Raw genomic sequence first — 24,007 nt, 5'->3', positions numbered from 1 at the left:
AAGTTGGGGGTGGGGGGGGGGGGTGATTTCAGAACGGAGAAAAATGGAACTTTAGAAACAGGGGAGCAAGGACTGGGAGATTGAGGAACCAGAACCGCTGCAAATTCAACAACGAGAAGTAATAAGGAGAGGGAGACTTTTTAATTGAGTACAACAAAACTTAATCAAACTGGGTGAAGTTTTGGGTGTTGATTTCCAGGGCCATGAAGAGGAGGCCTTGGAATTATTACTTCAAGTGGACAGTTCAAGACATACCAGGAGAATGGAAGTAGAGGGTGTACAAGAAAACAAGATTCAGAGGTTCCCAAGAGTTGAAAAGTCTAGTATTCTGTTCATTATTATGTTTTCCTTTGCCCTGTTTAGCTTTGATTGTTTATATTATATGTTGCTGAACTTTTTTTTCCTCGCAGTGATTAAAATATACATGCTGAATGGTTTTGTTTCTTAACAATGATTATGATGTTGTTGAATTTTTTCTTAATGGTGTATAATGTTGATTATTATTTTTTAAATCTTGTCCACGATTAAAAATGGCTGACATGGCATGAAAATATTGGAAAAAGAAGTTAGTGAGACCAATAGGACAACAATTGTATGTCTGGTTTTCTAGTTTTTAATATGAATTTTTGCTTATATATTCCGTCTCTTAATTATTTTGGTTTTATTTCTTTTAAATTGTGCTTCACTTCAAGCGGGACCTTGTTGCTTTTTACCGCTTCGCGCTCCCCTGAACACTGATAGGAACTAACAAAAGAAAAACTCTGGTGGATTAAGTTGTTTTTTAGCTTTATTTCCTGCATTTGTGTTGTTTAAATGTAGCATTCAAGTGGTCCAAGGTGGCCGACTTAATATCTAGTTGTCATGAGTGGCTTGGGCTCGAAACCCTCTTCTGTCATTATGCTCTTTAACTGTGCCAACTGATATGGATTGATGCATAGTTGAATGTTTTTACTGCTTAAATGTATTGGTTTAATGTGGCAGTTGTAACAACAGGATTTCTTTTGCATAGATAATATGCATGACCATCCAACAGAACATGAATCAGGGTACTACTTGTTGTAATTTGTCACTGGGACTATAACTTGTTTATTTTCCTTCTGGGAAAACTTTAAGACCTGCTACTTGTTGTAATTTATTTTCGAAAATTACTTATTCACTCTCCTTTGGGGGGTGCGGGTTTGTGTGTCTTCTATACTAGTTGTTATGCTTACTTTTCCTATGGGATGAGTAATTAAGCTTACTTTTCCTATGGGATGAGTAATTAAACCTCTATCTTGCTTTGCCAATGTACATTCTCTTGAGAAGTGTGAGATTTTAACATGCTGGAGTTTCATCCAGGTTCAGATCTGAGATATCCTTGCCAATCATGAAAGAATTGGTTCCTCATTATCTTCAAGAAAGTGGCAAGGTTTGTTCCCAATCATGTTTGCTATTGTTAACCTTCCACCACTCTTTATGCTCTAGTTGTGTTTGATGTATTAATTGATATTTTGTGTTTAATTTGGGAGTTCTGTTTCATTGTATAACTTCTCATCACATCTCCTTTTCTGCGAGTTCAATTTCTTGCCCTTCTAGACTGATGATATAGCTGCAGTACAGGAGCTAGGATAGCTCTTTCCTCACTGTTTTGGATTGAAATCTTTGAATATTCCAAGTTATTTTGCCTTTTTGTGGAAAAGATCCACATGACTTTCCCGTGAAGATAATTTTTTGGGTATGATGAGAAAAGTCCTGCATTCAAGGTGTTCACAAAAATTAGTGAAGAGCCCTACAGAAATATGATATTTTACTTGGAACATCCATTCATCGTCGCTGATTGGGAAGTATATATAATCTAAATATTGAAAAAACTATGAAGGTTCTGCTAATATCTACTTAATCATTTTCAGTTTCTTCATACCTCATCCATTTTGTTTGTTCGAAATTGCCACATGAGTGACAAGAGTGCTACTTGCCGTGTTCTTCTTCGCTCCTCCTTCTGAACTTCCGCTATTGTGACATCTCTGTGATTGTTCATGGCAGTAATGTCAATCCCAAATATTCATTGCATCAATACCTGTACTCCACCTTAATGTTGCCACAAAGATGTGAATGCCAAATGCTGTGGATTGTCCTACTTTTCCTTTTAAACCTCTTATAGTGGTCAATACAATTACTTTTTGAAAAACGTGTTGTCTATATTTCTACAGTTCTAGAACACCTCTTACCAGCTCTAAAATAACCTACTCAACCTAACTATTCTTAATTGAGACGTATTCAGCCTATGTACACTTAATTGACTCCTTAACTGCTCTAGAAGAATCTTAGAACTGTCAGAATCTTTATGCTCATTATTGTTTACTCATTGTGATGTTGAGTTGTAGACCCAACAAGCCTACTATAGCCCGTAATCATTGGGCTTGATAGTTTTGAATTATCTAATGGGTGTTATGGGCCTTTTGAATCCTCAAAGCCATACCTTCACTTTCTAGTTGTTCTCGTCCTGCACATGAGATCCTAAGATCTCCTTTCTATCTGTCTCTTTCCTAGTTCCTCTTTCCCAATTTTTTAATGTGTTGTACCAACTGCATCACAGAGCTCGCCAACCTTCAACAATGAGTTATTTTCCAATTTCATGCCTCTATCTTTTGAAGATCTTCCGTCAGATCATTGTGATGGTGAATCATACATAGCCTGGATTTTCTTTTAGTTTCCTTAACTTTGAAAGTAGATTCCTTATCTTGACTCACTGTTTTTTCAGCCAAGATAATATCTGGAACAGCTATATTACTCCTTTTCTGTTCCCAGCTATAGATAATTGCTTTTTTCTTAGGCAGCTTCCACCTGATGATTGGTTTTCATGCTATCTTAGCCATCTGTCAAAGTCCCACTGGATTTCCCTGTTTTGGTTATGTTCGTTTTGTTGAGGACAGGTGGCAGGCATGATAGTCCTGATGATATCATAATTTTTTTTATGTTTTCTTTCTTGTAGGAGAGGCTGGATTACTTGGAAGATGGAAAGAATATCTTCAAGCTTCGTTTACGACTATGTTCATCATTATACCCAGTTAGTGAGCGCATTAGGGATTTTTTCCTAGAGTATGACAGGCATACTCTACGGACAAGTCCCCCTTGGGGATCTGAACTTCTTGAGGTAATATAACTAGTGTTGTCATTGACCATTAGTTGTTATTCCCTGTCCTGTAGTTATTTCATCTGAAGATACTGTGCAAAAGTAGGGACTTTGTTTTCCTTTTTTTTTGTTTGTTAATTTGTTCGAAAAGTTAACTGGAAAGGACTGAATATTACTGGAGCTTACAAATCAACTGAAATATGAAAATAGGTAGTAGGGAACCTATCTTGGTAATGAGATACTGCTAAAAGAATGCAATGTTTGAAATCCAACACGTTTCCTCTTACTTTTCATTAACATACTAATCAACAGAAATGCAGAAAAATAAATATTGGGAAACGTATCCTGGTCATGTGATATTTTTTTCTGTTTCAATTTGTTTGACTTACTTTCCTTTTTAATCCGTTTAAAAATGAATGACTCTTCCCCTTTTTAGCATCTCTAATTTCAACTTTCCATATAGCATGTTTATGAGCTCAAGATTAAAGGACATTTTGATACATTTGATGTATCTTTAATCTAAGACCACGTGATTCAAAAGTTTCCTTTTGTTTTTAAACTCCGTGTCAAGTCAAAATTGGCCAAAAATAGAAACGAAGGAGTACTAAAGAAATGAAATGTTTGACGTTCGACATATTTCCTCTTTTTTTCAATTTTTTTTTTGAAACTAGTAACATTTGTATTTCATATAGTACTTAGTAGTACTAAAAAATCGTATTTACAAAAGCAGAAAGGAAGTATAATCTATCCAAAAACTGAACCAAATCTAAATGGATCCTTAAACATCTATGATTGACTCAGTTCCATTGGAGTAGACATTTGTACACCAAAAGCACAACAACAAAATACACTTAAGCTTTACTTCCTGCAGGTTGGTGTTCCTATTCTCAAAACATCTATCGTTGCTCCCCTCTATATAGTCCACCAAATACTAGCAGGGACCATCCTCCATCTTTCTCTGTTTGTAGCCCCAACTCCTGCCATCTCCCAACTGAATAGTCTCATCATTCCTCCTAGGCATACACCAAGATATGCCTCTGAGATTAAGGAAAATCTGCCACAGCTGCTCAGTAAAGTTGCAATAAGAGATGTCTCACTGTCTCATTAGCCTTACCACATAAGGAGCATCTGTTGCATAGAGAGATCCCTCTCTTGGCCACATTATCCAATGTCAAAATTGCTTTATTGGCTAGTAGCCATATAAAGCATGCCGTTTTGTGTGGCACTTTAATCCTCCAGATTTGCTTCCAAGGCCATTTGAAGTCTTGAATGCCACCAAAACTTATCTGTTTGTATCCTTCTTTCACCTTGTAACTACCTTTGTTGTGCCCCTGCCACCATAAATAATTCTCACCTGTTTGTATACCTTGAAAATTCTCGAGAACCTTAAACGATTCAAGTATTCTGGGAATTTCCCAGTCATTCAGATTTCTTCTAAGGATCAGATCCCAGCCTTGTCCACATTTGAGCGACAGTCTTCTAATAACTAATTTGTTTTGTTTCCTTGATATTATGTTTTATATTTGTACTAATAAATTTATTTAAATAAATTAGCTTACAAATTTTTGTAATTTAGAGAGTTGTTTGTTGCTAAATAAATCTAATGCTAATCAATATAATATTTGAAATGTGATGTTTAACATTTACTAATTGAAAAAGTAAATATATGACCACATGATTTTTGTGATCTTAATTTGATGTATTGTTTGTTGATATATATATGTTATTTTCTAATTAGTTGTATTTTTTGAAAAATTTATAAAATTGCATACATATTAAAACTACAACTTTGATTTGCAATTTTTAGGTGTAAAAGAAAATGGTTTATTGAATTTAACTATTGGTTATAGTTTTTTGGTTTTAAAAGTAGATGGTGTATCTTTTTAAAATTGAAAATTGATGTTTCGTGAGTGATCAATTTATTAAGATGACAATTATTTATCCTCAAATAATTCAAGTGGGAAATAACAAATGTGGAGACAAAATTGTTCTTCTCTTAGCTAGTTAGAAGGGGACAAAAAATAATATTGTCTGAAGTTAGATTACTTGACCCAATTACATAAAATAGAAAATCCCATAATACTTCAAGTGTATAATTGAAAAGAAGTTTTTGTTGAGTTTTAATCTAAACACAAGATTAGGTGGAAAGCAATGAACCAAACACTTGATAAAAAATAATTCCTGCATTACTAATCCATTATCCATACATTACTAATCCCTACATTACTAATTCCTGAGTTATTAATCTTTGTACGAAATCACCCCAAAGGGTAAACTGGGCATTTTAAAGTTAAATTGTTACTAAATGTAGAAATGTGTCATTTTTTTTGGGACTGACTAAAAAGGAAAGTAAGTCAAATTAACTGAGACAAAGGGAGTATTATTTTATAAAGGTATTATTTGATCGATAAATTAATGTTTATTAATTTAAGAGTGTTTCGCGATTCAATGAAGGTTAATTTTGATCACATCATTGGTGATGAAGCCTCAAGGAATTTAAATGATTCTTCTTGTGAAAACGATATGCATGAGTCATGATTAATAATCTCAGTTACCGCAATAAAATGGATGAAAAATAGTCTGTTAGATTACTTGAGTGAAAAATGATACATGTTCAGAGCTTCAAAGCTTAGAAGATATTGTGGATATCATCGGAGAAAACATTGTTGATGATGAAGCCGATACAATACGGTATTGTATCCAGTTACGTGTAAGGAAGCAGTTATTGTGTTGAGAACTCTTCAACATTTTTTGGTGCAATAAGATAATTTAGAGTTGCGCTTCAGCTAGATCTAAATTCTAAACAAAAATTAAAAATCACTAAAATCATATTACACTAAATTGTTTAGATATTTTTATAATTTTAAATAATTATTAATTTATAATATTGATGGGACCATATATTTATGATGGGTCTTTCAAAAATATATTATCTTATCGAAGTCGGTGTTTTTCTCCACTAGCCCAAGTCGGGACTGGAAAAAAATATTAACTTAGAGAGTTTATTAATTTAGAGAGGTTCTACTGTAATTTGAAAACTCCCCTTTTACCCTTAATGAAATGATTTACAACCACACAAATATCTAAGGATTGTTTTAGACCACAAGTTTAATAAATCTTCAGTTTTTTCTTAAACACCGTGCCAAATCAAACAATGTTTAAATGGGATGGAGGTTGTACTATACATTTAAACATGATTCACTACTTTGTTCGTCTCCATATTATTCTCTCTTTATTTGAGTGGACCTGCATTATGTGAAAAAAATAGAGTCTGTGCGAAAAAGATATCTAAGGAGTCTAAGTGCCAGTGTGTAGAGAAAATAACATGTACTTATTTGTTTAATGTTCATGTTCTTGAAAATAGCAGTAACTAAGTTACTGTTCTTATCTATTCCCCATGACTATTCTGGCTTCATCTCACTACTTTTCTGCATCCATCTATGGTGTTCTTAATCACTCAACTCAGTTTTGATTCATATCATCAAGTTCCAAAGAAAGGTTATAAGTTGTAACCTTGTCCTTTATGTCTTTCATACATGCAACCTGAAGTTTCAGCTCCTTCCCTGTGGCAGTCCTAACTTTTTGTGCCTCATGTCCATGGATTATTTTGGCAGTCACTACTCGAATTCTGAGTATTCATGAATCATGTATGATAACTTGTCAAGCTAGCTGTTTGCATCAGTTGATTTGTCTGGTCAATTTGTGTTTTAGTTAGTGAAATATCATCCTCGGATCATCGGCTAGTTGGCACCGTGGATTGTCAGCAATGTGGTCAACTGGTAGCATACATGTCCTTATCAACCATCCTTCATTAATTTACTGTCGCACCACAGCTAAGTCAATCGCCTGGTAATGCCAAATCAGTTTTGTCTCAGAACTGTTCTAAGCTAGTTTTATTTTTGACCTTATATTCTAGTTTTAATTTAAAAATGCAAGTTGTTTCACCAGCTTGAGTTTTGAGGGGTTATGTTAAAATCAAGAGAGCGAGATTCTTATTGGTCACGTCATTGATGAAAGTCAAGAGAATAACCCAGATTGAAATATTCTAATCATGATGTTATAAAAATTAGGAATCCGAAGAACTTGGAGACTTGGATTGTTTCATGTAACCCGAAACTCCTGCATAAGGAGCTCTCTTGTTAGTTGTTAATAACCAATTCAGATAAAGTTCTCTCTCTTTTCAAAACTGTCTTGCTGTCTAATATGGCTTTAAGGGTGAAAAGTATCATCTTTTATCCCTGATAATGTTCTGCTTGGTAGCCGCTGAAAAGACGTGGAAACATTGAACTTGTTACATTTCAACTATGCCATGGGATGAAATGGTAATTAAAGTTATCCAACTTTTGCAGGCAATCAATAGCTTGAAGAATGTTGATTCCACTGCTTTGCTTCAATTTCTTTATCCAATCTTAAACATGCTTCTCCATCTTATTGGCAATGGCGGAGAAACTCTTCAGGTTTGAGACAATCGTCACTGCTGCCTTTCATGATACCTGCCTTTTTTATTTCACTTGGTTCTCAAATAATGTGCCTCTTTTCCACCCTTCACAATTGTTATCTGCTGTTGAGCTCTGCATCACAATTCTAAATGTTAAATATTGAGGTTTCTTTTTTCACTTTCTACTTTCAGGTTGCTGCCTTTAGAGCTATGGTTAACATTTTAACAAGGTACATTTTATAGTTGCTCTATGACTTGGTTTAAAAAGTTGCAAAAGGTTTCAGCAGTAAGAAATATTGTACTCACACTGCTACGTTAACACGGTTATCCTCTATTAAGAACATTAGATCTCTTCCTGTAGGGTGCAGCAAGAGTCAGTTGATGAAGCTGAGAGAAATGCTTTCCTGGTAAACTTTGTTGATTACGCTTTTGATGATTTTGGGGGCCGCCAGCCACCAGTGTATCCTGGTTTGTCCACAGTGTGGGGAAGTTTGGCTCGCAGTAAGGTAAAATTATTGTCTTGCACTTTTCTTTTGTGAAGTCTTTAGCTTTATACAGCTTGAGTGCCTACTGGAAAGCTGTTGGCAATGAAATGAGTAGAAATTTAAAATAAGCTTGTTACCATTCTCAAAAAAAAGAGGAAAAAAATTTAGAAGAAGCTCTCATAATGAGATTCTAATGTTCTAGTACTTGGACCAAATAAAAACAACAGCAGCTATAACATACCCAGTGAAATGGACCAAATAATACAATGCAAAAGCTCAAATCTGAAAATTAGGAACCATCAAATCCAAAGAAAACAGTTGTTCTGATTCATCTTAATTTAGCTGCATGTGTCATAAAGTTAATATTTAAGCTTTACTGTTATTTCTAAAAGAAGATACCTAATATCAACAAAATTTTAGATGGAGTGTGTTTTGTGATAAATCTGATGGACTGTTACGTCATCAGTAGAGTTATGTGCAGCTCCTTTCTCTATTTTTTTCTGGGACTCCAACTTATAGAATTAGGGAAGGTAAGCTGGCAAATGACGGAAACTGATAATTCTATCAATGCTTAAAAGGGGGAATTTGATATTGTAATTCTTGGGGTTCAATGCAGCTGTTTGTTGCCAGTTGGATGTCTATGCAGCCTTAGTGCTATTTCTTGGATAGTTCTGTCTTGGATTTCTGACTACTAGTCTTCTGTTATTTTCTTTTTCCCATCTAGTCACTGTTCATGATCCTCTTCGTGGAAATGTTCACAAACAAGCACAATACCGACAAACTCAGTATTTCGGTCGTTGTTTTGTTCCCGAATCCCTCACTATCCTTCCTGCAGTTATCATCAATCACTTTATCTACTATACTAAATAGAAGAGGAAGTTACATCTTGAGGAGAAAGTTTTGGTACTGTTATGGATGATGAGAAGTTGGTGAATAAAAGTTTCTCCACTCACTGAACAGAACACACTCAACAATTTGGCCCCAGCATCCTTTTATCCATGTCAAGTTTGCTGAATGAGTACTCTCAAATGGAGAGTTATCCTATTAAATAGAAAGAATTCTGATTTACATGCCTAAAAATCTGCTTTTTACACCCCAAATATCTGTTATTCCTACTTGTAATATCTCTAAAAATATGCGATGGACAGTTGAGAGTAAATCAGATATTAGGTAAATCAGATATCAGTCTATTAATCAAATAAACAGAAATAGACAGCTTCCACCGGGTATTTTTAGACGGGATAGATGACTCAATCAATAATAGTGCGAGTGACATCTAAAAGGTGATGATTTTTACGCTCAACAACCCCATTTTATTATGGTGTATGGGTAAGAGCGTTGTGAGACGATTTCTTTCTCAAGCAAGAAACTATTGAATTCATGAGACATATTTTCCACCAGACTCAGATCTTAATATTTGATAGAGATGGAAAATTGTGTTCATTGTAAGCCAAAAGATTCTGGAACATGGAAAATACCCCTCAGATTTGGAATGAAGAAAATACATCGTCTTTAGTAGTAGCTGAAATATGGAGATTTGCAGAATCTGAAAGGAAAAAGCAACTTTCAGAAGGAAATGAAGAGAAACTAAAAGGTATATTTTTGCATCTAGGTTCAGAAGCCTAAAAGCCATAGAACTCTTCACCCAGTAAAACAGAAAGAACCCCGTGACAATATATTTTCATAAGTGATACTTAACCATAGTCTGTAGTCTTGACATAGCACCATCACATGGTTCATACATATCAACTAGGACCAAAAGATAAGGTTTGTTAGTTCTACATAACGCTTACAGTGTCAGGGGAAATCCAGAAAACTCAAAGAGGATCTACCAGGGGTCTATCAAATGAGAAAGTTTTCTACAAGATTCTCCCTCATAATTAAGACTCTCATTTAGTAGGTATGTGTTAGGTTTGCGTATATCATGTTGACTTCTGTATGTGTTACGAGCTTTTGGCTAAAATCATCCTTCAACTATGACTCGAATCTAATGTACATCCTTATATTATCTAAGTGAGCAAAAAACATCTTATACTATCCAAAAAATAACAAGAATCATCCCTTTAGCCTATTTTTATTAAGAAACTGATTGAACCAGTAAAAAAAATATTTTCTTAATTTGGTCACGTCTGGCCACGACGAAAAGATCAAAGTTATCTAAAAAGAATAAGGACATGGATAGGAAATGAATCTTGAATTTAAATTTCGTGTGTTGTTAGTTTATAGAGTATGTCTTTTTGCATCATCAAGTAAATTGACTTGCACCAATACATAAGTTTTGAAATATTCATACTGTACGTTCCGATGGCTAGAAAGATTATGTAAAAAAAAGTCATTTCATATATTACATTCAACTATTTAGAGATTTTCTTTAGTAAAATATTGATGGGTATATACTATATATACACAATGTTCACATTTTATACAATGTACAGAAATGCTGGAAATTTAGTGAAATCACGTTGGTGTTTAGTTATTAAAATAAAAAAATAATTACTTTATTTGAAATTTTTGAAGTTGGAGTAGTATTTGTTTTTTTCCCTAAGAACATTTAGAATTTGAATAGATTTTGTGTGAATGTAATTTAAATGCTCAATTTAAAAAAATTTAAAAAATCACCTGACTTGATTAACTTAACCATGTGTACATATATTTATTCGACTTGACACATTTTTTGTTGGGGCGTGAGTTTCTTAAAAAAAATAGGCAAAAGGATGAATCTTGCAACTTTTTGGATAGTTCAGGGATGTTTTTTGTTCACTTATATTAGACAAGGATGTACTTCAGGTTTTGATCATACTCCAGGGATAATTTTAGCCAAAAACTCTCATTGTTAACTTAGTTTACTAGATAATGGATAACAAATATTTTAGCGCCATAAGGAAAGGACTCATTGTACATGACCTTTGATGGCCTGGAAACTACGGAACTATTTCAGTTCTTTAAGATTTCTGATTTTTATGGCTTAACTACTTTGGTTTCTGGTACAGGCAAAAGGGTACCGTGTTGGGCCTGTCTACGATGATGTCTTGGCAATGGCTTGGTTTTTTCTTGAGTTAATTGTCAAGTCAATGGCACTGGAGCAGGCTCGATCCTTCTATCACAATCTTCCATCAGGTAATTGCCCATTGGGTATGTTACTGTTGTCATTGTTATTATCATATCCATTTGTAATCATCTAATCACGCTTCTCCTTAAATCCTCTTGTCTGAAAAGTGCATCCATTTAAGGTCTTTATAACTGTATTCATTGTTTTCCTTCCACTGGGTCAACAACATACCCAATATATTCCCACAAGTGAGGGAATTACAATAAAGAAGAAAAAATAGAAGAAAACTTACCTTTTGCATGTGATCAAGGAAAAACAGTTGTGGTGTTTTTGTAATTCCATTAGTGATCTTATTTGGTCGGTCTTTTTGTCACGACTCAAACTCCCCTAAGTCGTGATGGTACCAATACCCCGACCCGATTGGCAAACAATTCAAGTTTTCTATTCAAACTCCATTAATTAGACGCATGAAGTAAAGCATTCGAAGCATGTCACTCTCAGAGCTTACACCCTGGACGTGGCCGACACTCGAGAACCATTGTTGGCCGCAAAACACCTGGCCTGGGTTACTTAACTCAGCGGAAGACTCAGAGCATTAATGCAAGGATTAAAGTGCACTTATTCAACTGTTTAAAAGATAACTTAGAACGTTTTTAAAAATAAAACATTCAACTTAGCCAAATGACAACTCAAGTCTTAGTACATAATAAATGACAATGTAAAGACAACTGACTGCTAACTTTTTATCTATGAAGCTTCTAATAACTGAGATGAACGTCGGGACAAGACCCCCGATCATCCTAACAACTGAAAATAACTGAAAACAATGAAAAGGAGTCCTCCGGAATGGAAGGAGGCTCACCAACTGACTCTAAGCTGCTCACTGGATCAACGGTGCGCTGGGTGCAGATCCTGGATCAACTGGGCGTTGGGTGCTGATCCTAGTTACATGTGTCTGCATCATAAGTCGATGCAGGCCACCTGGCATCTGTATATTGAATGTACGAGTATGCGAGTTGAAATGCTAATTATAACATAGGCTTGAAAAGATTTTGAAAGAAACACTTACCTTGGATCTTCTCAACTGATGAATACTCAATTAAACTAATTTCATTGTAAAGCAATTTAAAACAAGTGCAATATATAAAGAAAAAGGAAAACTGTTTAAAACATGATGTCAACGCATAATCAGAATATCATAAAAGACATACCATGTTCCCTCTCCAAGTCTACTTGTGCAATGTATGAATAAAGTCCCGTACCCCCATTCATACTACGCAGAACCCCTTGGGGAACCATGCAATTACTGTCGTGGGAGTTTTTCTAACGGACAACCACCACTATGAGCTTAAGTGGTGGTACATTATTTTTACCATCATGCTGCCACACCGTCCTATACTTTATCGTCAAATAGAACTACTTAATTTAGTGGATCCACTAGCTTAACTTAAGTGATCATCTAAAAAGTACGACTCTTTGATACCCATGATGGCTACATGGTTTATGGAGACTTGAGTTAATATGAATTCGTGTCGTGCTCAATACTATTCCCAAAAATATACTTAGCTCATATATTTTAAAAACTTCTTTCTTTGGTTTGAGATAATTACTTAAAACTTCTTTAAAGCTCTCTTGGAATCAATGTTCCCTTTTCTTGCTCTAGTCTATGTAAATTTCCATATTTTACTTCTTTAAAAAAAATGATTATTTCCAATTATAAGTTTCTTCCTAGTTATTTCAAATTGCGAGATGTCGTTACAAAGCAATTATAGTTATAAAGGCGTCTCAATAGTCATAAGTGTGGAAATCATAGGTACAAGTTACAACCCCATAATTTGGTGATATGATTACAAGAGCAACTAGGCATACTAAAGTACAGGTCTACATAGTCTAATATTTTGGGAAAGAAATCAAGTGAAATAAGGATAGATGGAGCCCGGTGCTGCAGATCAGCCAAGGAGCTCACCCCAAAGGCTCCAAGTTGGAAACTATAAATTAGACACGTTTGCACACTCCATTCTTGTATAATTTGAACCGCCGGAAACTAGACTCGCATTACAACTTTCTTTGTACAACATCTCCAATTCCTTATAGATTAAGAGCGGTTCGCTTGTAAAGTCGGGTCAAGCGCAAAAATAATAATAAGATTTTAGCACTTTAAATATTTCAAAACATACTTCAAATGTGCCGAAATCACCCGAGCCCCTCTGGATGCAACCAAAACATGCAAATAACTTCAGGTCACCCCACGAACCCGTGGAACTCTCAAATCACCATTTCGAGGTCGTCTAGACACAAATTTGACTGTGTTCAACTTGTTATCTTCAAAATAACTACTACTTAAATTTAATGTCTGAATCACTCCCAAGCCCCTCAGGACTAGAGCTGTCAATATGGGCTAGCCCACCCCATCCGGGCTAACCCATACAGGCTTTGACATTTTACGGTTCAGGCCGGGCTAGCCCATTTTTGGTGTGGGCCAGAAAATGATAGGCCCAGCCCACAAGTACGCGGGCTACAGGCTTGCCAGACCAGCCCACTTTTTAATTTTTTTTTTTTATAATTATTAAATTAAATTATAAATTATAATTTAAAAATATTATCATAAGTATCGACAAAACAATATTACATTATGTTAGGCCTCATTTGTTTGCACTAATGGGGTTTGAATCTTAATCATTCAGATTTGTCTCATGTATTTGTTTTTAAGAACTGAATCTTAATTATTCAGATTCAGTTTATTAAGTTTTTTTTTTTTTAATTATAAGCCTCTTAATGGGTCTGGATATATCTGAATGAATCAGATCTGTAACACACCCTTAACACTATTCAGACTAAAAAATAAGACTCCTATCTTAATTCAACTAAATCACAACAACTCATAAAAGTTGTTTTCTTATTTAATTAATATTTAATTACATGCTTGCCATTATAATTTCCTTCATTCATATTAACTTAAAATACATCTTTTATTTTCATAAATTAATCAATATATTTGAATTGATAAGCACTCTCATGATATAACATTTAGCACGGTTTCAAAAAATAAGAAAGTATTAGTTATTTGATTATAACAATAATAAATTTCTATTATAAAATATTTTTCTAAACTATATATTTACTACTCTATATAAACTATTTTAGATTGCATTATATTAGATTCTCAAAGTATTTTGAGTGCAAAAAATATTCATATTAATGATGTAACTTGATGCTGAGTTCTTAAAAGATAAATCATATTACTTTGTTACGATAAAAAATGTTCAATATTATTTTATATGAAAAATACTATTTTACTAACAAGGTTTTGATAATATTTTATTGATATAACGTTTAATTTCATATGTGCATTCATATATTGAAAACAAACAGTCCCAGTAATTTAGTGTTTAGATTCAGAGACAATATTTTAATATTCAGATGTTTATTTAGATTTACACATCTAGATCTTAATGCACATTTTAATATTTAAATGCATATTCAAATTCATACGTCTTAATCTTAATGGAAACAAATGAGACCTTAATGTCACTACTTGTTAATCAAATTCACAAAAAAATTATCTTTATAATATTTAGGGAAAATGCACAAGTACCGCCAAGACTATGACCGAAATCCCAAAGACATACCTTACTAAGGTCGTATTACCCCCCTGAACTTATTTTTTTTTGTAATTTTGTGTACCTTTTTGGCTTACGTGGTATCGAAATATCTCCGACACGCCTCAATTGCGTGGAGTCACATAGAGTGCCACATAAGACAAAAGGTGTATAAAATTAAAAAAAAAAAATTCAGGAGGTAATAAGACCTTGGTTTAGTTAAGGTGTGTCTCTGGGATTTTGGTCATAGTCAGGGGGTACTTGTGCATTTTCCTTGATATTTTTTAATTTTTTTCAACTAAAAGTATAAATATCTAAATAGAAATTTTAAACTAATTGTTTTAATTTTGGACTCTCTTTATTTTTAAATTTTAATATTATATTATATTTTTTAATTAATTTTTATTGGCCCACGGGCCGGCCCTACCGATATTTCTCAAGCCCCCAAAATGAGCAGGCTTATTCAGGCCGGGCTAAAAAGCCCTTTTCTTAAATGGGCTCCAAAAATCTTAGCCCAGCCCTATTAAATCCCGAGTTAGGCCAGGCCGGCCCAACAGGCCTAGCCCATATTGACGGCTCTACTCAGGACCAATCCAACGAAGTTCTTAATCATCATATGAACATATTGGAACTTTTACTTGTGTAACCCCCTCTTGTTTCCTATTCTAACATAAATGATGATTTTACTTGGAATTTTTGTAAATCTAATTGATTAGATGGATCCTAAGTTAAAACTTGGGGTGCGTGGGAGGTGAATTGATGAACAAGAACTTGTGTCTCCACTTTTAGTTTTTCCATTTATTCAATGGGTTTTTCTGGTGATGAAGGGTAATAGTATGGGAATCACTTTTTGCTGTATGACAAATGTTTTCTTGGAATAGGATGTTTTAGTAAAACGCTCAATGAACAATGAAAATGTTTACCAAGTTGGTAATTTTGGTCACACCTTGTTACATGTGTCTCTTCTACATGATAGTCTAATCATTTTCATGTAAGGATGTAATCAGGTATTTGAAGATCGAATCCATCTATGTCCATTGTGAATAATGAGCCATCATTTGCTTCACCACTGCTATACTTTGTTTTGAGCTAATAACCATGGCTTCCATTACATCAATGCGAATTCAGGGTTTAGGTTTTGAAGTCTTAGACAACTCGTTATTTACTCTGTTTGGGTGGATAGTAGTTCTCTTGAAACTTAAAATTTGACTGCCGAGGAGTTGTGTTTGGAAATTCACTCAATTGAGGCTTTATATTGATAAGCTGTTTCATCCTTCCATGTACAGGTGAAGATGTCCCGCCAATGCAATTGAAAGAAGGTGTTTTCAGATGTGTTGTTCAGTTATATGATTGCCTTTTAACAGAAGTTCATGAACGCTGCAAGAAAGGTCTAAGCTTGGCCAAGCATTTAAATAGTAGTTTGGCTTTCTTTTGTTATGATCTTTTATCCATCATTGAGCCTCGTCAGGTTTTTGAACTGGTAAGCTTTCAAACTCCACTTTTGCTTGTCTTTCTGATTCAGTCTTCCATAATTGCTGTTACCCTTATTCTACATTACTCAGCCCTCACTTCTCCAGTTGATGGTTGAGACATAATCCATCACCTTCGTTCCTGCCGGACTCTTCAAAGAGTGTTTAACCCAATATTTGCATAGTTAAGAAATCTGGGACCTCTCAAGTGATACCTCCAAATCTACAAAGCAGACATCTGCTAATGTAGTTTTTACTTCAGAGAATCTTTTTCCATCACAACTGTGTTTCTGATCTTTCCAACAATTTAGGTTCAACATCCGACCCTATATCCAGAGCTGCTTCATTTACTTATCTCTTATTCATCAATACAACGGTGGAGATTTGCTGTTATTAGAGTCTTCCCCAAGCAACTTAAAATCTTTTGAACCACATCCAGCCAGCCAGAATTAGAGCTAATCTAAAGATGATTATTGCTGATCTCTCTACCTTTCTCTCTCCCACATTATTATTTCAATCAGAACAAACCACCCACACCTATTGAAGTTCCATACTATATTATATTCATGTACTTCCTCCGTTCAGTTTGTTTGTCTTACTTTCCATTTTAGTCCATTTCAGAAAGAGTGTCTCTTTCTTTTTTGGCAACTCCTTAATTTTCAACTTTTCACATGGCATGTTTAAGACCACAAGATTAAAGGACAGTTTGGTACATTCTACTTATTTTGGTTTACCACAAAATTCATAAGTCTTCTTTATTTTCTTAAACTCTATGTCAAGTCACAACCAAAGAAACAAATTGGAATGGAGGGAGTACTAATTTATTTTTGCCCATCTTCAACAAATCTTTCCTATGCCTTCTGACAGTAATAACAGCGTCTGTCCAAACTAGTTGCGTTGGCTATATAAACCCTTGAAGTACATTTGGGCCTGATATAGAGCAGTGCATATCACTGATTTATGTTTATCAACCTTCATACTGCTAACGCTAAAAGGATTTCTTCTTTTCACTCACCAGCACATACCAGTCAGAGCAATTTTTCTTTAGATCGGTTGGCATAAAAAGATGTATCTCTAGGGCACTTGGGTCGGCCTGAACACTATAAATCCACACCTAATTCACTCAATGCATATACTGCTAACATGGTTTGGTTCCTTCTTTTCACCAGAATGTACCAATCAGTGCAATCTTTCTTTAGGTCAATTAACTAGTAGACCTTCTCTCCTGCTTTGAATTCTTAGCATGACTAAGAAAAATTACGGAAAGAATGTCGATTAGGTATGCTCAACCAACATGATTTACATTAAAACGTTAATGCAATGGTCGTATTTAATTTAAAAGGGAAACATACATATTCTTCAGCTCTGTTGCGGTTGAGGCTCTATTCAGCACCAAGTAGAGTTTTCTTGATTTCATTATGTTATGTGATGTTACATTAAATATTTTTAATTTTTGTTTTCCCATGGTCTTATAATTATGCATCTTCCTTGTAATTGCTCTTTTTTACAGGTGTCCTTGTATCTCGATAAATTCTCTGGAGTGTGTCAAACGGTGCTGCATGACTGCAAGCTTACCTTTTTACAAATTATATGCGATCATGATCTTTTTGTTGAAATGCCTGGACGAGATCCTTCTGATAGGTAAATGCTCAAAAGTTTTCAACCGTCTTCTTTTGTTCAAATACTGGTTAGTTTACCTTGTTTATTCTGCCATAGCGCTACCCTTCTATATAAAACATCTATTCTACAAGGTCAAATGACTTGTGTTCAGATTTCAGGAAGTAAAATCTATAAGTTTATAATATATTGAGTTAATTCCTTATAGAAATAACTTGGTAAAGTCACTTTAGTTTTTGTTTGTTTTATACCAATAATGTTTTACGCATTGTCCCACAAAAGACTCCTACTATGGAAAGCACTAACGAAATGACATAATTCGTCCCTTAAAGTTTGAGTGTAGGTCTAAGTTGTCAGATAAAATATACCTTTGTGCATATTAAATCCTTTGAAGATGGAGTTTCTTCTCCATTCCATTTCATCACGTGATAGTCTGATTGGAGCACAGATCAAGCATAAAGTGTCAATAGCTTTACAAATTTGTAAATGTAGCAGATTATTAACTTATTTTAATTTCTTTTTTTACATTCATTGTTTGGAAAACAGATAATCAATTTCTGTTGTTGGTATTCCATAACGGTTATGAAGAATATCGAGTTGATATATATTAGTTTTCAAGATTTCCCATTATATCTTATGCAGCTTACTTTGATCATTTGACCATATAATCTTCTGTTCTTCATTATTCTTAGAACAGGAATAAGTATTACAATCCTAGTTTGAATAGGAATAGGAATATGAATCATATTTGGGAAGGACTTTAACATAGTGTGTACAAAATAGGGTCTCAATGTAATTATGAAGACACAATTTCAATAATATTCTTCTCCTTTATTTCTCATAATTATTTTAAAAACATGCTGAGTGAATTTAAAACTCTTCGCCCTAGAAATTACCCATCACGAACTAACTCTTTTCATACACCATATGCATCACTTGTCAATTGTAGTGAAAAGTGATTAAAAGAAAAGATGAGAACAAACCGAGCCTTTTCTATTCCTCATGCCGCTTATGTTACTTCTAATTAAATTGCAGGGGTATTAATTTTATAGGTTTCTTGTTTTGTTATATATGGACTACACATGATACTGAATACTACCAACTATTACTATTAGAAGAGTCATATATTATCTTCTTCAATTGTGATTTTTTTCCAACACTTCTTTTAGTTCTTTGAGGTGGTTGTTTGTAGTACCTATGAATTCTATGTTTTTTAGAAAGCAATAGATTATAGATATTTGAGATCGAATTTGAAAGTTTGATCATCTTAAGGATCATCGTTATCTTGGAACATGGAACAATTGTTACACCTTTTTAGGTGCTATATTGACCAAACAATCTTTGTCTACGTTCTGTCTTCTTTGTATTCCGTTATTAAATGGCCACATATTTATTTTTATCTGTGTGTTTCCATGACACAGTCTGGATATTCATTCTCATGTAAAATTAGTAGTGTTACAACTACTTTAAATAACTTCGCTTTTGCTTATTAGGTATCTTATTATTGCATCACACTTGTGTAGCAGTACCACTCCTCATTTCAACCATATTTTTTTAATTATATGTTGTACATCTTCATATATCATGCTATTTTTCTGGAAGACAGACTAGATATATCCAAATTATCTGCATTTGGGCATCACAATCCTTCTATTATCTTAACATCCTGCTCTCCGGAATCCTTTTTCATTGTTCTAGGGTTTTATTGACTCAGTTCTTGGGTTTGTCCATCAATACATGTCATTTTAGAAAAAACATCCATCACTGATACTCATCTTGTATGACTAGGTTATAGAAAGTTGGATCTCTATAAACCAACAGGTGGGAGAAACTTGTTTTGTATCACAAAACAACTTGTTTTGTATACTTCATCAAAAGAAACTTGTTTTGTATCTCCTCCGGCTGTTCTCAGACTTGTTATTGCTCCTCTTTAATACCATTTGTGGCATCCTCCAAGGAATTCTCTTGACAACAACCTAAAGTACTTAGGACAGCATGAATGTGGAAGTTACTCTAAAAATTGTATAGTTCCTTTTACTTAGGTAACAAGGAGGTATTAATTCATATTTTCCAACTATATTCGTGATGATTCACTTCGTGTCTTTGATCATTAGTAAAATGATGCATGTGATAGAGCCAGGGGAGGATGCAGCTATACAGCTCTACGGGTTTATCTGAAACAGTACTTTCGACGTGGAAGATTAGTTAATCTGTAAAAATCTAATAAAATTGCAATAAATAGTAGGTTTGAACCCATAATTTTAAAAATACAAATGATTTCAGTAATATCAGTGAATCTAGTGTGAAACAGCAGTATTTGTTCCTTTATTTTCTATTCAGCAGTAAAGTCTATAAGCTTCTTAAACTTCTTATTTTGATTTGCATGTTTCACTGTGCTCTGCCATTTTTTCTTAATCGCTTGGCCTAATCAACAGATTAATTTCTGATGTTATATTTTTTATATGCAGGAACTATCTTTCATCTATCTTAATTCAAGAGATTTTCCTTACATGGGATCATGATGTCTTGTCAATGAGGGCAAAAGTGAGTACTTAGCTAGATGCTGATTTGTTTATTTAAAATTTCCCTCCAGATAGTAGTATTATGATCCTTGTGGGGAGTTGAGTTCAGTGCAATTATCTAGCTCAGGCTTTCTAGCTGTACATTTATCTTTTACTTTCTATATTTATAGGCTGCAAGAATCTTGGTGGTCCTCATGTGTAAGCACGAGTTTGATATTCGCTACCAAAAGCTAGAGGATAAATTATATATTGCTCAATTGTATTTTCCCCTTGTTGGCCAGGTTCGTGATTCTCATTTAGCAATGTTTTATATAAACTTTAGTTTACCCTGATTGACAATGCTGTTTTCTTGTGCATGTTGTTCAAAATATTAAGAAGTGTTAAAAATTTCTTTGCAAAGTCTCTACAGTGCTCTATATTACAAGGTTCGGTGAACTGATTTACTAACTGTGAGAATAAAGAGAGTTTGAGAAAAAACTCAAGGTTGATTATTCCCTCGAGCTATTGAGGTTTAAATAACTATTTTTACATGTAACAAAAAAGGAAAGAAAATCACTACCTAATTACAATAGGAGTAAATTAAGATACCTCTATATTTACATATAACCTTGAATATTCAGAAGGTATCTTCCACCCCCTCAAGTAGTGCATACAAATTATATGTACCGAGCTTGCGACATATATAACTTTTTCCGGAACCGGCTAGGGACTATGGAAAATATGTCAGACCGCACAAACTTTGTGACAATGTCTTTGGAAAGTACTATCGATTTGACAAAATGACAATCAATCTCTATGTGTTTGGTTCTCTTGTGAAACAAGGGAGTCGATGCAATGTGAAGTGCAACTTCCTTATCGCACACAAGTATCATTTATTTAACCTCTCCAAATTTCAACTCGTAGTTGCTTGATCCCTATTAGTTCACATGTCGCCACTTCTGCCTTTGATCTAGCAACCACATGTTTTTCTTACTTTTCCAAGGCACCATATTTTCCCCAACTAGAACCCAATCCTTCCTAGTCTGTATCTGTATATCCAATAATTTTCTCATGTTCTTGTTCTGCGTAAAATAGCCCTTTTCTTGGAGCAAATTTTATGTATCAAAGAATACGATTAATTGAATTCTAATGACTGTCACAAGGAGAATCTAAAAACTAACTTACAAAATTGCTTGGGAAGCAATGTCATGTCAAGTCGGTTAAAATTCAATTTTCCTACCAATCTTCTATATCTTTCGTGATTACTGAGAGGAGGCTCCCCTGACCTGGCAGGTGCTTAACTTTTGGATTTATTGGAATACTAGGTAAATTACCCGTGCATTGCACGAGATTGAAATATTTTATTAAGCTTACATATGATCATGCAGTAATATCCGTATTTTTGATACGTACTACATTGTTAAGAACATTTTATCTTAAGTCAAAGTGTTCCTCCGAAGTCTTAAAGTGCTATATTTTTTTAATTTTCATTTTTGTTGTACAAAAATAGTAAGTCATAGAGAGACTTTAAGCATAAGAAAGAAAAGAAAATCTCCATGGAAATTGTTAGAATAGTAATAGGTATATACAATCCTACTTAGAATAGGTATATGAATAGTGATAGGAATAGTATATAGTTTCCTAGTTGGAAAAGGTGTCTATTGTAATGTCTATGATAGGGTCTCTCCGACAACAATTCAGTAATGTTCTTTTCCAAATTTCCTCACATGGTATCAGAGCCTCTACAAACTTGTTAGAGAATTAAAGACCCTCCGCCACCGGCGGGTGGCTAATAACTCATATATGCTGCCTGGCCAATGATTATATTAGCAAAAGTTGGGTCACCGTGTGTCTTTCATGCGACTAATTTCGCATATTTAATTTGTGCAGCACCGTGCCATGGTTCCGGTGACTACTTTTCTATATATAATTTGTGTAGTACCGTGCCATCTTTCCGGTGACTACTTTTTCATATTTAATTTGCGTAGTAGCTTTTTTCGTAGATATTTTCGAACTACTTTCTCATATTTGAGTTGCATAGCACCGTATGTCTTTTTGGTGACTCCTCAGATTTGATTTGCGTAGTTCCATTCAGAAAGCCTCTGAAATGTCTTGATGTTCATCAGCGGAAGAAGTAAAGTAGGGCTGACCTTCAAAGGAAGTTACATCAGTTGTTATAAGGTATTTGGTTATAAGATATCGATGTAGATCGGATGAGTAGCGTTGATATCTCTTCTGTACCCTCAAAAAATTGAGAGAAACATATGTAAGAGCACAAGGAGCCAATTTGTCTTTTCCTGAGTGATGTTATGAACTAAACATGTGCTCCCAAAGACACATGGTGATAGGGAGAGCAAGGTTGATTGAAGAAACGATATTGCGCCTGGAACTTGATTTTGAACAACATAAGAAGGCATATGGTTAGTCAAATAACAAGATAAAAATTGTATCCCCCAAAGCTCAATGGAACATGAGCCTATATGAGTAGTGTGCGGAAGTCTCAATCATAAGCCCATTTTTCTCTCTGCGATCCCGTTATATTCTTCAGTTTAAGTACAAGATCAAGATGTCTGATAAAGAATTCCAAGGGAAGACGTAAATTGTTGAAATTGGGATGATAAATATTGATGTGCATTATCACTATAACAAGTATAAATAGAAACACTAAATTGATTTTGTATTTCCACACAAAAACTTTGAAATATATGAAATAATTAAGAATGATCTTTCATTAAGAAAGTCTAAGTCAATGTTTAGTAATCATCAATGAAACTAACAAATTGCTTTTAACCCGAGGTGGAACTAACTCTACTAGGACCCCAAATATCATAATAAACTTAATGAAAACTAGACTCTTGATGTTTATTAAAGACTATGCAGAAAGGTAGTTCGGATTTGCTTTCCCCAATTGAAACAAATCAGTCTTACAATAGAGAGTTTTGACAAGCTAAGTACCATCTTTTGAAATTTGAATTTACTAGGGTATTCCATTCGTTTGTGTATTAGATCTAGAGAGTTGGAGGCTGAATAAACTGTAAGAAAGCTGGGAGGACTGAAATAATATGGTTCATTTGATTCATGCCCTTCGCCAATCATTCTTGCCATACTAAGGCCCTTATAGCAAAGAAGTCACTAAAGAATGAGAAGAAACAATTTAAGGCTCTAGCCAAACAACTTGTTGACGGAAGGCTAAAGGGACAACCAGGGACAAAGAGAACATTATTCAAAGTAAAGAAAGGTAAAAAATTGAGTTGACATACTCCAATTGTTATGGTTTGAGAACAATTAGCTAAGGTAACAATAGGAAGGGAGTAATACTAAACATAAAATATTTGTTACTAGAAATGTGATCGGAAGCGCCTGATACCATGACCCAGTGACCAAGTGTGGTGGATCTCGAGATACCACCAACAAGATGGCCAGTTTGAGCAATAGAAGAGATTGGTGGAGATGTGTGCTTACTCGCCTGATACTCAAGAAAGTCATTGTATTCTACTTCAGATAAAGAGAACAATTTATTGGTTAAAGTACTAGTAAGCAACATGAACATCTTTCATTTACCATGTAAAGAGTAGCACACATCATGGGTATGACCCGACTTGTTACATAGTTACACTTTGACTGAGGCCAGCGGCCTCCTTGTCGATTTCCAGTCCGAAATGCAGCTTGAGATGCTAGAACAGACGATTTTGAAGATTTTTTTGAGCTTGATTGACATGTTTTTACTTCATTTACAC

The 24,007-nt window shown here is 34.4% G+C and overlaps 1 protein-coding gene across 1 annotated transcript in view; it reads left to right on the top strand.

The window, feature by feature from the left end:
• LOC107028460 (guanine nucleotide exchange factor SPIKE 1) overlaps positions 1-24,007 on the top strand; it is a 50,403-nt gene that overhangs the window by 18,661 nt on the left and 7,735 nt on the right. The window contains exons 14-23 of the mRNA XM_015229536.2: positions 1,339-1,408; positions 2,972-3,133; positions 7,462-7,569; positions 7,743-7,780; positions 7,912-8,056; positions 11,026-11,152; positions 15,970-16,163; positions 17,663-17,793; positions 20,238-20,313; positions 20,462-20,572. Of these exons, the coding sequence (XP_015085022.1) occupies positions 1,339-1,408; positions 2,972-3,133; positions 7,462-7,569; positions 7,743-7,780; positions 7,912-8,056; positions 11,026-11,152; positions 15,970-16,163; positions 17,663-17,793; positions 20,238-20,313; positions 20,462-20,572 (1,162 nt within the window). The remainder of the gene's footprint in view (positions 1-1,338; positions 1,409-2,971; positions 3,134-7,461; positions 7,570-7,742; positions 7,781-7,911; positions 8,057-11,025; positions 11,153-15,969; positions 16,164-17,662; positions 17,794-20,237; positions 20,314-20,461; positions 20,573-24,007) is intronic.

This window comes from Solanum pennellii, chromosome 8, assembly GCF_001406875.1.
Source record: "Solanum pennellii chromosome 8, SPENNV200".
NCBI lineage: Eukaryota > Viridiplantae > Streptophyta > Magnoliopsida > Solanales > Solanaceae > Solanum > Solanum pennellii.
Note: the sequence above shows the minus strand (reverse complement) of the source record. Positions and strands in the feature narration are given on the sequence as shown.